The sequence below is a fragment of the Hermetia illucens genome, chromosome 1 (assembly GCF_905115235.1).
Source record: "Hermetia illucens chromosome 1, iHerIll2.2.curated.20191125, whole genome shotgun sequence".
Classification (NCBI taxonomy): Eukaryota; Metazoa; Arthropoda; class Insecta; order Diptera; family Stratiomyidae; genus Hermetia; species Hermetia illucens.
The window spans coordinates 55,867,037-55,884,512 of NC_051849.1; the positions used below are offsets into that span (position 1 = coordinate 55,867,037).

General features: G+C 40.8%; 1 protein-coding gene across 4 annotated transcripts in view; it reads left to right on the forward strand.

Annotated features, from left to right (window-relative positions):
- The window catches only part of LOC119651862 (receptor-type tyrosine-protein phosphatase U), a 214,432-nt gene that overhangs the window by 178,695 nt on the left and 18,261 nt on the right, over positions 1-17,476 (forward strand). For all 4 annotated transcript variants that reach the window (XR_005249501.1, XM_038055672.1, XM_038055683.1 and 1 more), the window contains 12 exons: positions 7,904-8,019; positions 8,091-8,255; positions 8,326-8,460; positions 14,735-14,872; positions 14,945-15,114; positions 15,219-15,354; positions 15,469-15,641; positions 15,813-15,889; positions 15,971-16,047; positions 16,122-16,253; positions 16,509-16,637; positions 16,707-16,799. Coding sequence is in view for 3 of the 4 variants with exons in the window: in XM_038055672.1 (XP_037911600.1) it covers positions 7,904-8,019; positions 8,091-8,255; positions 8,326-8,460; positions 14,735-14,872; positions 14,945-15,114; positions 15,219-15,354; positions 15,469-15,641; positions 15,813-15,889; positions 15,971-16,047; positions 16,122-16,253; positions 16,509-16,637; positions 16,707-16,799 (1,541 nt within the window). In the remaining variant the exon portion in view is untranslated. The remainder of the gene's footprint in view (positions 1-7,903; positions 8,020-8,090; positions 8,256-8,325; positions 8,461-14,734; positions 14,873-14,944; positions 15,115-15,218; positions 15,355-15,468; positions 15,642-15,812; positions 15,890-15,970; positions 16,048-16,121; positions 16,254-16,508; positions 16,638-16,706; positions 16,800-17,476) is intronic.

The following is a 17,476-nucleotide window of genomic DNA, read 5'->3' on the forward strand; positions in this document are numbered from 1 at the left end:
AGATGTTGACGGCCGCCTTCGATTATGGCAAGGTAACAAGTTATCGTGCGGAAAAATGTTCTAATCGATATCCTGGAACTAGGACGAATTTATTCTTGAGAACCCTTGACATTTAGTAGGCAAGATTCTTTAAATGGGATGTTAACCTAAATATTTGATGAAGCCTTAAATCCTGTCCATACATTGCCTGGGCGTAAAGTTCTCAATGAGTGCAGGGTTTGCAAATTCGACTAAAATCCTATTTAAATTTAATTAAAAAAAGGATTGCTTGCCGTCGGGAAAAGCCTGGAAACCTTCGCTAAATATTAAGTTACATAATTGGGACAATGAATTAGTAGTTGCTAAGAATATATCACCAACGAACTGATTATTTGTGAGGGGCAACAAAACAATCTCCGAACCTAGATCACCACCAACAACATGCATGAAGTGCTCTAAGGGAATGGAAGATTTCTTGAAACCAATGCTCTTATGGAAGATAAAGCAAAGAGGAATCGTCTTCCAGATGGGTTAATCTCCTGAATTCAAACTGCCTTTGTCAGAAAATGTATGCCACCAATGATGAGACGATAGAAATTCATAAACCTCTAACCGTTGTCGTTATGGCCTCCAAGACTGTGTGAAGACACATCCGTGGAAGGTAATATAAAACCCCACCTTTTTATTCAAATCGAAAAGCCTTCTTCTCTTTGGTAGCGTTAGAGAGCAGCCCTGTGCTATTGGAATCCTTATCAATCTAGACCGAAATATCGCAGTCAGCATTCTATCTGAAATCGGCCCCCAAGTCATGAACAGACCTCACGGTTACTATGAACATTAGTATGAAATCAGATTTATGCTGCTGCGGTTATGGACGAGGGTGTACATTCGTGACAAAACAGTTGGACCAGGAAAGTTCCGAGAAAATGAATCATTGATTGCGACCACAAACCTTTCGCAACTTTAGTTCCCTATGGGAGCGAGATATCCTCTTGTGGGATTTTTGCACTGCCTACCAAAAGTACAAGCGGTTGACAAGCAACAAAAATATCAGCTACAACCCCTACCAAGGACAAAGTGGAGAGCGTGGAAATCGTGCAAACATCGCTTGTAGACGCACAGGCACGTCAGTTGCTCAGGAAGTTTCATTTTAGCTTAACAGTTATCAGATATTTCCCTAAAATATAAGGAAACCCATTTACCAGTAAGGGAATCAAAAACCAGCAAAACAAAACAAAGTAATATGAATTGCGCAGGGCAGAGGCAACTCATCAGACGCTAATAAAGTTCACGCCTAAACTGGAAGAAACTGAACTAGATTTTCGTTTAGGGAATTGAGGGAACCGTAAGTCCTACATCCACTTCATGACGGTTTCAAGTCTGTCCGTCTGTTTATCTGTCACACCCGATTAACTTGCAAACGACTGAATCATTGTCATCATTTTGCATTGGGATTAGGGGGGGAGGTCATATATGCGAAAGGGGGGTATAATTTTTACATTTACAGAGTGTGGTCAAGTGGGGTATCAAATCAATGGGCTCGATTAGAATTGTCGAACCTGATCTTATTTTTGATATTGAGTGAAACACAGGGGAATGAAGACTCAAAATGTGCGCTCCAAAAAGGGAAACAAGTATCGTCATCAGGACCTATACAACCAAAAAATCACATAAGATGAACACAAAACCTGTTTACCCGAAGCACCGAGTTCCCGGTATTCCGACTTGTTTCCCTTTGCAAAGCTTACATTCAGGGCCAGCTTTCCACTCTTTGAATATATGCCCTTTGTCTGTACATTTTCTGCACCTTTTGACCTATCGCAATCACCGATGCATTGCACCACTAAATGGCTAAATCGAAGGCATCTGAAGCAGCCCTTGAGACACACTTGTTCTCTTAGTCGGCAAACGACCTAACTTATTTTTACTTTACGAGCTGCCAGCAGTTTGAACACTGCTTCAACCAGTAAGCTCATAGTTGCCGTTTGCGTGTCTCCATATCTGTTCCTGAGTCCTTTGATTACGGAATCGTGCAAACCGAGTGGTCCGAACTGTTTTTCTAGGTCCTTGCGGTTACCTCCTTTGAAGTGACTTCATCAATGTCATTACATTGTATCACAATCTTCTGCTTTTTACCCCGTATTTGTGCCCGTTAAAGACTTTTCCACTTTACCGAGGAAATGTTCAGCCATCTTATCCGGAGACTTCTTCAACTCCGCCATCAGATCTCCTTTTTAGAACGTTTGATCCGACTGACACTTTCTTTAAGGTCCGTAAGTTCTGGATCGGATTTAATCTTCTCGAGAATATTTCGCGCATGCCGTATCTCCTTTTTAAGGTTTTGTTTGTCAAACAAAACCTTATTAAAATTGGTTTACTGTCTGTCTGTCTGTCCGTCTGTCTGTCTGTCTGTCTGTCTGTCCGTCACACGCATTTTTCTCTGAGATGGTTATAGCGATTGACACCAAATTTGGTAGAAAGGTGGGAACTGTGAACGCTCACGCATATAGTGAGTTACATCCTCTTACGACGAATTTAAGGGGGGGTCCCCATACATGCAAAAGGGGGGTGTAAATTTTTTTTTCATCAAATATAGTCATGTGGGATGTCAAATTAAAGGTCTCGGTTAGTACTTTTCGCAACCGGTATTAGTTTTGACTTTTGCTGAAAAGGTGGGGAGTGCGGGGGGTTGAAAGTGGTCATTTCTTTAACGAACCCATTCTCAGGAACTACCAAACCGAAAAATCTGGAAAAAATCAGGGGGCTGCCACTATATGGTGCCTAGGCTCCGAAATACCCTCCACATCGATACCTGTTCAAATAAAGTTAATAAAATAAGTCATATAATTTTTGCAACTTGGATGCTTGGCCAACAATGAGCAGTAAATTCGAAATAACTAAGTTTGAGCTATTATATTTTTGAAGCTAATGGCCAGGATTTCCATGAAACTTTCTCAGTATTATGCGCGATACTGTCCTCTATGCAATTTAATGGTCTTAAGATGTATTTAAAGAAAACTTTCTGATCAATTTTGAAAAGTAGGTAAAATAGTATTATCAAATTTATTTGAGCAGATTTCGGAATAGGAGATATTTTGAGACCAAGATTTCATATAAACACATCGCCCTGAAATTTTCCAGATTTTTAGGTTGTGAAGTTTTTGATGTTTTTGAGAAGTTTGGGTTGGGTAGTTTACGCAAATAAATGTCAATTTAAGTTTGCACATTTTGTCCCCCACCTCTCTCATTTTCTAATTTATGTATTATAGAAATTAATCTGCCTGTGAAAGTACTAATCGAGACATTTTATTTGATACCTTACACGCCAGCATTAAGAGAACACAATTTTTATATTCCCCCTTTGAATGTATGGGAAGCCTCCCTTTAAACTCCACACAAATTTATGTCAGTCAAATCACGTTTGGAGAAAAAGTGTATGGCAAACAGACAGTAAACCAACTGGATTTTGGTTTACACAAAACCTTAAAAAGGAAAGAACCTACATCCCGACCAACTACAGCGGAAAAGTTAATCCTAGACAAAAAGAAAGAAAATGAAGTGAGGCAAGGTGTCATCTTAACACCAAAACTTCCGAAACGTTTAAAACGGACTAGTAGAAAAATTAAATGAGTCGTAGAATACAGAAATAAAATTAGCAAAAATCAAAAGTGAGCACGCGAAAATCCACTCTTTCGGTAACAAAATGAAGGTGGACCACTAGGAATAGCTGGTTTCGTGGACCCCTGTTGTCTTCGCTGGTTAAAGTCAGAAAGTTGACCAGAAACCATGTATTGGAGGGCAGCCAATCGCAGCCTCACGCTACACATCCCCGTTTCCAACCAAATACTCGCTACCAGCTCCTCATCATAAAAACGAAGAAAAGACGTCTGTTCAATACATCATGATGATCACAACGGGAAGGTTACCCCCATGTATGACATCTGAGACGAGAAAGAGCAAAATATTGGAGACGGGCGGGCATAGCACCTCTTTACAGTCCCCCGTTTCCAATCCACATGATACTCGCAAACTACTTGTTTCTTCACCACAGAAGGGAAAAACCAGTTCCCAGTTCCTAAACGCAGTTCCAGAGATATCTGTAAGACTTCAGTTGGCATGACCAACCTAAAGACCACATTCCAACAATGAACAAACGTCATGGTACGCTACTCACAAAAATATAAGAAACTCTGCTGCATAAGGTTGCAAGGGAAAGAATGAAATGAAGACAGCATGTAGAGCTTAGTCGGGAGCAAAGTTGAGAAACTGATGTCATCTCTATTCGGCCAACCAAAAAAAAACAAAATTTGGAGTCGGATTAGACTATCTTTTGTAAATTCACTGCCATGGAACCAAATGAATATTAGGTGCATTTCCAGTGGTCGTAGAAGTTGGTAAATGACCAAGACAGCCTCGTAACGTTCTGTAGTGTTTGACCATAATCTCCCCAGAAGCAGCAAAGTAGGCGAAAGTTGACTGTGTAGGACCGCTCCACTGAAGTATTTCGCCTACACGGTTTGCATGCCTCTGTGCTAGGCAGGGAATAATTAAAATTTAGAAAAGTCCGTGGAAAGTTAAGAAATTTATAACGAAGGGAAATTGGAAATAAAAATAATAACGGCTCAACCGAGCAAGTTAAGCCGAAAAACTCAAGATTTGTAGGAGTATACCATTGGAAATTCAAATATTTTGTTCCTACTTCGATAGTTGATAACGAGCTAAACCTAAGATGCGAAAATCATTATCTCCGCGCACACAACAGGTATAAGCTCAAGAAGCAAACATATCGGGAGAGGCATTGACACCAGTCAATAATTCATCGCCTCGGAACTCTACTCTTCAACCGAATTTTCAGCAACCCATTTGCCTCTTCATCGACAGAAAACATATTAGGAAGGATCGACACTCTTGCCCCTAACCGTCTGTGGAACAAAGTGGCCTGAACTTTCGACTATGTTCTTGCCGCAGGGGATAACAAGGTTATATGTTATCAAAGACCACGCGCATATTCGAAAATCCAATTCTTGTTCCTTTACAATAGCCGGATGCTGAAACCAACAAATTCATTCTTACCTTCGAAAAATGACGCACCTTGCAGAAAATCCGTCCTTAAACAACTTAGTATTATAAAAACAAATAAAAAATGCGAAAATATACGAACCAGTCGGTTTACAAGATCATGCATTTTTAGACATCCATGCACTTAGGTGTCAATCTTCCTAAGTGCTGCTCCTATTAACTCCTACTGAACCAACATCAACGGCTCTACTACCAAAACCTATCTCCACCTCCATGTAGTGATTTTTAGCAGCATCTTTACTAACAAAAAGGTACAGTTGAGTCCTTGAGGGTTTTACGTGAGCACCTGCCTTGCGACTTAATCCCACGGTCGTCTTAAGACACGCATTGATTTTGTGAGCACAATCAGAGCCCCGCTGAGATAAGCAGCAACGGTACCAGTCTATACCAAGTGCATGGCTTAGCATTCACACTGGTGGATGCAAGACATACCTAAATCTCTACCGAACTAAGGAGTACAGCACCCGTGTTGAAACGCAACACCACACTGAGGCCCGAAGGTCTCTTCTCGCTTGAGCATAACCACAACCCCCATGAAACTCCCACTAGGGGGCCTATCTCAAATAACCGAGTCCAGGAGCTATTCCGGTTCCCATGGTACCAGTATACCCCTGGTAAGGTTTCGTGGCCAATTACCACTTCAGATGAGTCCCCGTGCAGACTCTGGTCTGATCGCGCTAATTAGGCCTTTGGAGCATTCGCCTACTGCATCACGGCCGGCAAACCAAAGTGAGTACAGCGTCTCCCGGTGCCACCACTATGGAGGTTCTCCTCGGCCACTTGGTTTTGGTTTGGCCGACAGGGTTGCCGCCCCGTCTTCCTCACCGCCACCTCTGAGTACCACAAAAATGTACAGACGGAGAAAAATGTAGACGTGTATCTCGTCCGTAAAATCGGGACAAATTATATCAACTGGTCCTCCAGATTGAAGTTGGGTAGGGCTGGGGCACCTACGGACAAACAACTCGTTACAAAGCTACAAAACGTGCCCCGGGTTGGGTGGATATTTCCACGGATCCAAACTTAAACACTGAAGAAGGAGACAGTTAGTCGTCGAAATATACATATTTGCCTTTTAATCAATAATTTTAGTAGTAAAAGGAAACGGTTTTCTTATATCCACAACTTTAGTGTTACACTCTAAACGGAAGTTTTGTTTAAGACTCATTGTTAGGGTGGAGGGATCCACGATGGAGCATAAGACCTGTGAAACGCATGCTCCACCAACAGCTTTACTACCGCATTTTCTAATGAAAGGTGTACTCCTTGTCCATAAAAGGATCTGCCAAGCAGCTAGCTAGCCGATACCCTGTCTTAATATAAGGCTGATATGACAGCCTCACAAGAGATATGCCTGTTTCCTGGAGAAGAGCCACTACATCATATATTATAGTGGTCATCCAGTAAACTAGTGCTAGAACTAGGATCCTTAGTTAGCCAAAAAATGAAACCTGCTGTTATCGGCTTTGAAAATATTGGTGGAAGGCTATGCGCTCTGCCCTTGCGAGGCAAATTTCGAAATATAACCCTCATTAACGTTCATGCCCCTACAAAGGAGACTGCAGAGTCAGAAGAGGATTCCTTCTACGAAGTAGTAAACGAACCCTCAAAACCTGCCCCAGGTATGATATGCAGATTTTAGCAACCAAGTAATGACGGAGCCCGTATGCAGGGGATACGATTACAGAAAGCAGCCCACAAACAAACGTGGGTCTCTACACACAGGACCACTTTTAATCAAATTGACTACGTACTAATCGAACGCCGCCATCTCTCAGCCTCGATGAATATTAGGCATATAGGGGGGGGGGGGGGCAATATAGACTCGGACCACTATCTTGTTGGCATGGTGCTCCGGATTCGAATAACATCACCGCCCACTGAAACTATCCATAACAAAAGTCCTCCGCAACACGTATAGGAGAAAAATGCATGCCGCAATAACCGCAGCCACTATAGGTCCTGGAGATAAAGCATCAACAAATGATTTCACAAACACCTGGAGAACATTATCATTGAAACGGCCACAAACATACTTGGCTCCAGTCGCAAAAAGAGTCGGAACGACTGATTCGACGATATGTATAAGTTAGCAACGGAACAGAACAATGCGGCTATCATGAACTGCGCAGAGCAGAGAGGCGACTTCACAGACAGAAAAATGAAGCCTGGGAGAACCAACAAATCGGTGAACTCGAAAAGTACAGGAAGCAAACGCACCAAAAACACCAGCACCAGATTACGTACTGCATCAGCTTATATTATATATAATCTCCTTAGGAACTTAGGCAAGACTTTTCCAGACTTTCTTCACAATATTTTCCCAGACATATCTGAACCATATCTATTTTGACTTTATCGTTGAAATCTTTTTTCAATTTACTTCTCTCACCCATGTCTTTCTTCCTTGCGATCGACCATAGAAGACACATTTTCTAATAACACGTCAAACTATTTCCACACCCATTTCCTCATTTCCTCCGTTTCAAATGTCATCCCTTATTGTTCGTTTTTCTTTGATGGGCTTCATAATCCTTTCACTATGGACATCAAAGAATTGTGGCCATCCTGTGCGTAACTAATTTGCTAAATCTTTACTTGTTCTGTACTTTTTATTGTGTATCTTACTATGGACGACGAACGATACGATAGCCGAATTGGCTGAACATCCTATTGCACTCATGCCTGGGGTTCGCATCCCACAGTAGATGAGATACTCGTAACATATGATGCGTTAGCAGATATTCTTATTTATCTTATTGACTTTTCAGGAACTCACTTAACAGATAACCCCTAGCTCCGTACTGATGTATTTTCTTTTCTTTTCTCTTCATTCCATTTCCAGATGAAAACAACTCACTTTCACAGACAATACCGGACAAACCGATAGAATTACGCCACTTTGTTAAATTATGTGAACAACGTCGAAAATTCCCAGTTTTATACAAATTGGAGTTTCAGGTAAGATGAGCACGAGCGAATCTCTTTTAGATAATCCTTTAACAAGTACTTCTTTCACCCTTAAATCCTAGACTGCAGTTAAAGTTGAAACAAGTACGTGTAGACATGCTACTAGAAAAAATAATCTTGAAAAGAATCAAAATCAAAAATGCATTCCGTACGATTATAATAGAGTAGTTTTGGAAAAAATACCAGGTGTGCCGGATTCAGATTATATAAATGCGTCTTATATTGATGTGAGTAAAAAGGATTAAAGTGGTTTGTTTACTTCAATGTTTTATTTAAATTTAATTCAACTTTCTGCAGAGTTTACTTAAACCAAATGCTTACATAGTAACGCAGGGTCCAACAGAAGAAACAGTTAACGATTTTTGGAAAATGGTTTGGCAAGAGAATGTTAGTGCGATAGTTATGCTAACGAAGACCTTCGATTTCACAAAGGTATGTTTCTGCTTTTTTAGAAAAGATTTTTTGCTGACTGAACAGTGAGCGATTATGCATTTCATCTAAAAATGATAACTCGAAAAAAATTAATATCCAAATTAGTTCAACTATTCTACTTGTCCCTATAGAAATACAACTAACGAATATAAATCAATAGAAGATGTATCCGTGTGGCTGCTTTTTTTCAGTTACGCTTATACCGGATTCCAGGAACCATTTGTCCTTTTCCTCAATACAAGACCTTCTCACGCTTCTCGCACGTTGACCCAAGCCGGTTAGGATGCACTAAAGACCTCCGACTAGCATCTGCCCCCCCACAACTTCCCGAGACGCCTGCATTACTTATCTATTGTTCTGCGCCAAGGGTGCTTGGGGCGTCCCATTCGTCGGCCATCTTGAGAAAATGGATTCCATTCTTTGGCGTAGCCAGCAATTCCATTACCGCTCCTTCTTAATGTCTTACCTATTAAATGCTACTTCCGCCTTCCGATCAGCCACGGATGACAGGCCTAGGCACTGGTCAAATTCGTTGTTTGAAATAGTGTCAGGGCAGCGTACTCTCATGATACGTCCCAGCCAGGTGTTCCAGATAGCTTGGAACTTTTGAGTGACAGTGGGGGTCACTTTTCTTATGCTACTTCCATCCGGCAACACTGAAAGAACACGAACACAGAAAAGCCTAACTTGATCTTGGTGTTGAAATAACTGGATTTTCATGTTTTAGACAAGGTGGCGAAAGCAGGTCTAGTGCTTTTAATGCTTCGAACGATATCAAGGTCCGTGCAACCGTCAATCATCGGCAGAATTCACGCTTCCTGCATATACAATTTGATCGACGTCTTCGATACTCAGCCCATTAATACAGATAGGGAGAGTACGATGACCTGTGAAACTGAGAACCTTGGCTTCGTTGGAATTTATCTTCAATCCAAATCTACTTGCCTCTTGTTCCACATCCAAAACCACTTGGCCGTGGTCCATCACCTGATGTGAAAGCAAACAGATGTGATCAGCGTAGTCGGGGTATTTGAGAAAAGATGTCATCGTCCGTAGAACTCTTCCACGTCCTCCGAACAAGGCAGCATGAAAAACATCACCTATAAAAAGCAGAACTGATATTGGTGAAAAAATGCAACCATAGCGGAGTCCACTATGGACCTCAAATTCCTTTTAGAGTTTACCTCGATGCAGCACGTGACATTTTGCGTCATCATATGTCACTCTGATACTGGCTATTAGTTTCTCCGGAATGCCCCTCCCGCGTTGAGCGTGCCAAATGTATACCCTATTTACACTGTCGAAGCTTTCTCGAAATTGATGAAGAGCAGCGATCCGCTTCCACGATTTCCCAGTCAACCAGATCTTCTGAAGCCCCTTCGGGACTTGGCCGACGGTACCCGAGAAAAGAGCATTTTTGATGGTAGTCCAATGCTCATTCTCTCATTCATATTCTAAGGCCGGTTATTCAGTGTATCTGCATCCGATCTGCAAAATAGTCCTCTCAATGTCGAGTGACAAAAGGATGGTCACCAGCTGCAGAAATCCATAAACCTTCCCTTATTACCTTTACCCTTGACATTCAGATCACGATCACAGTGTCACTTTTAGATCTCTCCTGAACTGCGTTTAGTTGCTTGTGAAAGCATTCTTTTCCACTTGGTGCATAGCACTGTACAATTGTGATGCTCCTTAACCTAAATCGACATCTTGCAGTCAGAACCCTATCGGAAATCGACAGGTCAAGAAAGCGCGCCTTGCAGTAGAAGAAGCCTCTCGACACCGGATTTGCTGCTCTGGCTAATTGTTTATTAGGTATGGAGATTTGTGAGCCTGTCATTGTCTTATTTTGGAAGACTGGCAATACAAGGGCGTGGGCTAGAAAACTCTGTAGCCCCTGTGATTACATATTTCGGTGAACTTCAACATAGCTTTGCTTACTTCACCTGTGGTTTTCAAGCGAGTGTTGATTTGCAGATGCGCGCTTATATATTATATTTTCGAAAATTCAACCAGTTCGTTGATTTTGTTGTTACTGTAAGTTACACCAAAACCAATCAGGTCCGGGATTTTTCGTCGATCTGCTGGCCAATAAGTGGGCTGCCTAGATGAGACGATGTCAACTCAGTACGGGCCAGCACGTTCCACAACTGTTTCCCTTTGGGAATGATGAATCTGGATCCCCAACGAAAGTGCACAGCGGCAAGAAATCTGTTCCGGCAAGTGGTAAGAAGTCCTCGAATGTTTGAGAAATTAGTTTAAAGTTTGCATGGCTGTAGATCGCCGTGATGGCTATCTCACTAGTTCACTGGTAATCCTTAATGCGGGATCTGGTAGGTATTCCGTTACCACCACAGACTTTCGTAGAAGCAATAACCATCAATTTGAAAATGATTTTTGGGAGTAAGATGCGTATCGGTTTGAGTTCCACTCGATAGAGGGGGGGAAAGGGAAAGTCTGTCACGGTTATTAGTTATCTACTTAACATGAATTTTTCATCCTTTAAAGCTTTTTTTAATCTCTGATAGATCCATCCCTGGTTCGATCGCTTTTAGCATCGATAAGTGCGGACACGTCTTTTATTGGTGATTTGAATCTATTGGCCATGAAAAAAAGCAGTAAAGCTTGAAGAGAATTCATTTGTTTCCCAAAAAAAATATAATGATGCCTTTGAAAAAGGGCTTTTCAAAGTTTTTCAAAGAACCCCAGTCCTATGCGAAGTGGCAAAAAATAAAATATTGAAAAAAACTTGAAATTGAAGTGGAAAATTCTTAAATTGAACTTAAAAATTCTCAAGCTAATTTGGAAAACTCTGAAATTAGTTCGAAAAATTCTGAATTTGGTAAACGTTCATTATATCAAATGCGGAAACCATGTTCTTCATGGTCTAAGCTAGTTCGAAGCTAGCTATATCTCTTCCGGCGTTCGGTGGGGAGGACCGCTTCCGTTTTTTCCTCCGCGAAATCCAACCCAGAGCTAACCAACCAAGCCTTAACAGCACTGATTGCTCAGCTTCTTCTAGGTGTCTTGCAATCACAACAAGTGACACATCGTTGACGTACCTAGATTAAGATTATCGTCGTACATGATATTCTATAGTTGTGGGCCCAGTAAGGTGCCTGCGGGACACCCGCGGGGACAACATATTCCTGAGGTCCATTATCAGTGTTACATCAGAGCGCCCGTTATTGCAAGTAGCTGTCCACAATTGCAGCGGGATAGGTGGGAACACCAATCGCCGCCAAGGACTTTTCTTTACTGTTCCAATTGGCCGAATTAAATGTATTTTTCACATCCAAGGTTACTTCCACGCAATATTTCGTGGTCCTACCCTTTCTATAAATTGCACTTTCAGCCAAGCAAGTATCAATCAAGCAGTCTAATATATTTAGATTAGCCGCTCCAGCATCTTTCCTATAGTGCCTAAAAGACACATAGATATATAGGAGGATGGTTCACCTGGAGGTTCGCCAGTCAGTACCAACTTCTACCGCTTCCATGTTGTGAGGAATTTCTCCTCGAACATGAACGTTTCGAACAACTCAGCGAATGTGCCTTGTCTGGATTTCATAGCGAGCTTAAGGGCCCAATTCAGTATTCCGTCCGGGCCAGGAGCTTCGTTGCCACCCATTCTGCTGCAGACCTACAATAACTCGTCTATGGTTACTGCCTGAATTGCCGTTACATCCAAAATTATCTGAATGGTGCCTGCACCCTAATCCTGCAGTGGGAATAACTCCTGAATGATTTTCAACAAGAAAGTAGAACACGGGATCTGCGAAGATGGCCGTTTCTGAATTGTCCCATCACAACTTCGTAGGCGCTGCCTACGAATTTACATCCACATCAGCGCAGAGCTACTTAAAACATTCCCTTTTATTGCACTGCGTGGCCAGCTTGAGATTTATGCTGGCTTTCTTGTATGCATGTTCATTTTGCACCTGATCAATCCTACCTATCACCCTCTGGCCCGTTCGTCTGGTTCGGTGGCAGGTTGATCGAAAGTCGGACAATTCGCTATTCCACCAGTAATTGGGTTTTCTACTGGGGAATGTGCATCTCCTAGGCATGCACGCGTCAGATGCGTTAGAGATACATTGTATGACTTGGGAAGCTTTTTCTGTTGGGTCGCCAGCCTTAGTAGGTTGGGCCCTGTCGCACTTCCATGAAGGCCTGCTCACCAGTGCTTTTACGGACAAGCCTGATGTTCCTTTCGGGTTTGGGTATGTTATTTGCCTACCGTGTGGCTGTCTCCTTAGTTCAAAGATAACCGCCTGGTGATCGCTATATGTGTAGTCGTCGCTAACGTGCCAGGTCATACAACGCATCAGGCAAGGCTAACAATGGTCAGGTCTACAATTGAAGCAGACCCTATTTTCTGAAAGTTGCTATTATACTTTCCGCTTCCCCATTCCAGGGTCCAGGCATTAAAATCACCGACAATCACCTTCACACAAAATCACTGGCCGACTGACTCATGATGTATAGCTTACCTACCACGAGCCCATATCATCGCTACAGCAATCGAGTTTGTAACCCATACGCCATCATAGACTGTTGTGTGATCTGCTCAAGTAAATCCTGAGCGACCCTGCAATGATTGATGTTTATTTGAATGAACCCTACTTTTCCATTGCAGCCAACCCCTTCGTGCATTTCCTGGCATTTGCTTCTTTCGACAATATGCATTCGAGGTCCCTATTATATTCCTTGGCAATATGGCCTTTCTCTTCGCACTTTCTGCATCGATCGGACCGGCTCCCCATACATGGGAGATGGTGGTGTTTTTTCACGGAATATGGTCGTGTGGGGTAGCCCAAATGAAATAGCTTGATCAGTACTGGTCTTATTTCTGATATTGGGTGAAACATAGGGGACAAATAGCTCCAAATATATGCCCTGAAAAGTGTAATAGGACTCGTTATATCTAGACTTCAAAGTACATCCCATTCCATAACTGCACAAATAAAACTAACAATAGCATAAAACCATATTTTAGAAATTTACCGAAAAAAAAACATAAAAAGTTCATTCTAGAATTACGAATTTGGTACCATTATAACTAATAATATAATACACAATTTTTTAGTTATTGAATATCAAAATTTTGTATTTTACGTTAATTTATCGCAATCTAAGACGTCATACGCGTCTTCATCATATAAAGTGAACTCATATGAATGGTGGAGTTGGATATGCCGAGGATTTTTTTGAATGGAAATTTTTCACACGAGATGAACACAAAACCTTTATACCCGAAGCGTCCAAGTTCGAGTATTCCGACTTATTTTTTTAATAAACGAAGGGTCCAATTGATATCGAATCAGATCAATTGGAGAGCAACTTTTTTGGTCCACAGACCCACTTTGCAATGTGAAAATACGCTATTTTAATAAACGTGAAGGAGAAGAAGTTCATGCCCGGATGACTAAACCACTTATGCCCCTGCTTTCACCGTCCTCCACCTAACTTCCAGTAGATCTTCAAATAGAAGGAAACCTCTTTTCATAATGCAGACTTAGCAATGTCGAGGTAGAGAAAGAAGTAAAAAGTTGCACTTCGTATCTAATAAGGATAAAGCGAATGTTAATCTGGAATACAACTGGTAGTGATTTTTTTAAGTAGCCTTATTCATGAGATGCTTTATTTTATGAGATGCCCCACAATATACGCGAGGCGGGGACATGTACTTTTCTCCATTTCTCTTTCAGGTTTGAGGTTTTAAGGTTTTAAGGTAAGGGTGTTCTTATATCCCCAGCGTGAAACATGCAATATTCTCTCAAATTATGTGCGAGGAACAGAAGCACCAAGAACCGCTTCTATATTCCCTAGCTAACAGTGCAGTACAAATCCGTGTCAGCAAATATTCCTGTTGAGACTGCTATTGACATCGAATGGAGAGCATTCTTTCCCCAGTTTACGAGTATCCTGAACGAATAAGAAACTGGAACCCAGGGCATATTATACAGTGCTGATCCCCATGAAACAAAATTGTGAATTACAAAGTACAAAATAAGCAAAGGTTCAAAATTCGATGAAGCAGTTTCATAAAAGAACCACAATGTTAGGGCACATAGGAATATAACCAATACAAATATGAACAAATTTCTCACCTGACCTCTTGGTTATTGGTTCCACACAAATTGCCCTAATATGACTGATATTAATTGCCTATAACCAAAATAATTATCTTCTCCTTTGACCAATTTCCATCTAGTTTAATAGAAATTCCATATAACTGCATCAGTAATTGATTCCAATTAATTGTCCAAAGGTAATGTGCGTTCAGTACTGGCCACCGAACATGGAAGTGCACGAGACATACGGCGACATTCATATAAACATAGTTAAAGAGGAACAATTAGCCAATTTTCAAATTAGAACGTTTCGACTGTACAAGAAAAATGAGGAGGTAAATTGCTCAATATCCTTAATGCAAAGTCCCATAACCAGGCTTACGAGGAAAAACCAATTCCCTTTTCAGCAAGTTGTGACCGAGGAGCGTCTCATTTTGCAATTCCACTATACGGAATGGCATTCACATACGTGTCCATTTTCAAATGCAGTCCTCGAATTTCGGAGAAGAGTTCGTGCTGTGGTTGGTAACATAATTAAGCCAAATAGCATGCAGGGCCCCATGTTGGTGCATTGCAAGTAAGTGCAACTATCAGACAATTCTATTAGAGCAATGCAATTTTTATTGGGTATCCACAACTATGTGTCGACACAGTATTCAAATATGCTCCCCTTTTTAACAGTGACGGCGGGGGTCGATCGGGAGTGTATCTTGCCGTTGATGCAAATTTGGAGTTGGCAGAAGAAGAGGATTGCTTCCATGTATTCGGGTATTTGAAGAAATTGCGACAATCACGAAAAGGACTCATAGAAAATGTGGTAAGATATTTCCTTCCTACTTTTTTTGTGATTCTGGGGTTGCCGCTGTGAATATTAAACTTGAATGGCTCCTCCGTATCATTTTACAACATAACCGGAAATCTTTTTTTCCAGGATCAATATAAATTCGTTTATGATACTCTCGAAGAACACGTAGTATGCGGTAAAACATGGTTTCCAGTCTCCGAATTGTCGGAGCGCTTGAAGGCCAAGGCGAAAAAAGATCCTGTGACGAAAATGAACGAATATCAAAAGGAATACGCGCAAATATGCAAACAGACTCCTCGGTAAGTTTCGTCTACAGAATATTTAATGTGCTCTTATCAAAACTTTTTCTATTAAGATTTCAAAATTTGCCAAACACTTCTGTATCGCTTTCAACTTTCTTTTCCTTCATTTTGTTCTTTTCCATATTTCTCGGAAAATATCCAAATTCAACTTGAATGCTTTCGACCCAGATTTACGATTGGTGATTGTGCAGGTGGTCATAGGGCGGATAATCGGGAGAAAAATCGTGATGTTCTATGTGTTCCACGTAAAATATTCATAAAGTTCTTCATTGTACATTTTCTTTGATTAATTTTCATTTTTCTTTTTTTTTATAAAAAAATTTCAGCCGACAATTTTCGACCGTATCTCACATCGTTCCAGGGTAACGCATTTACGGACTATATTAATTCAGTTTTCGTGGACGTACGTAGCGTTTTTTGTCTCCCAAACATTAATTTGATTTGAATACAAATTAAAAGATTTTTTATTTTCCGCAGGGATACACGAAGCCGCGGGAATATGTAGTGACAGAGTGGCCGTTAAAGCACACACTCGGTGAATTCTGGTCGCTGGTGTATGACCACGAATGCTCAGCCATTGTCGTCCTGTGCCAGCCACCACAAAACTCTGTGAGTTGTGCCTATGGTGTGTACAGCAAGAAAGTGCTCGAAAACTCCTCTAGCTTCTATACAACAAGTTTGAACTTCCGTACGAAGTAATTGATTTACTAAATTATAGACAACAAGTTCTATCAAAATCATAATCAAATTGGGCCAAATTAGTTTCACCGGCGCAATAGTAGCTATAAAATTTCAACTTTCTTGCTGACTACACTGTGACTCGATGCCAAATAACTCCATTACAATAGCAATCCATCATTTCAGCAACAATATCCTCCCTATTGGCCGCAAAAAACAAAAAGCGAAAAATATGGACCCGTTTTTTCAGTGGACTATGTCTCCAGCAAGCATTACCAGAATATCAAACAATGGGAATTCAGAGTTAACAAGAAAGTAATTAACATTTTACTGACACTTTACGACATTCCTTTCAGCCGAAAATTTATATTCGCAATATTACAGATTATTTCACTGACAGAAATGATGGCTGGCGTTAAGGCACCAACTAAAACTGTGCAGTTGTTCCAGTTGACATGTTGGCCTATGGGACATAAAGTGAGTAATTTTGTTTATTTATTGTTCGTACATTGTTCAAAAGATAGTGTTAATTAATCCATAGTAGAAGGCTTTGTACATAAAAAATGGATCGGGCTCTAGAACTTTTCGGCATTCATACATGAATTTGCCATCATGTTATAAAATTCTAGTCCGATGGAAGCTTTTACGGACTTTATTTGGTCAATAAATTACAAAAAGTTAGATAAATAACATCAAATTACATATTCCCATACATACCATATAAATATGTGTACATCCGCCAAAGGTGGTGTAATTTTACAAAAGATACATCAAAAAATGGTGGAATGACACCGATGAGCGCAACGTAATTATTGGCAAATTTAAGAACTAGTCAATGACCGCATATACTCGTATCTACTGGCTGCAAAGAAACCTGAAATCAAATGATCGAAAACAGTAGAAGATTAAGTAGTTATCTCTCGTATATTAAAACCATTCTCCAAAAAACCATTTTCTGCTAATGCACCCGTGGTTAGTCCTTGCAAGCAAACCTAGACAATGAACTTTGGTCCTCAAATTGAATACAAACCCATTGCCAATTAAGGACCATATATGTAAACTTTTAATTACCCAACAGAGTGAGGGTTTAACGAAAAGTTTTTATCCGTTCTATTTTTGTATAAAAAAGCAAAGATTGCACTCAATAGATAGAA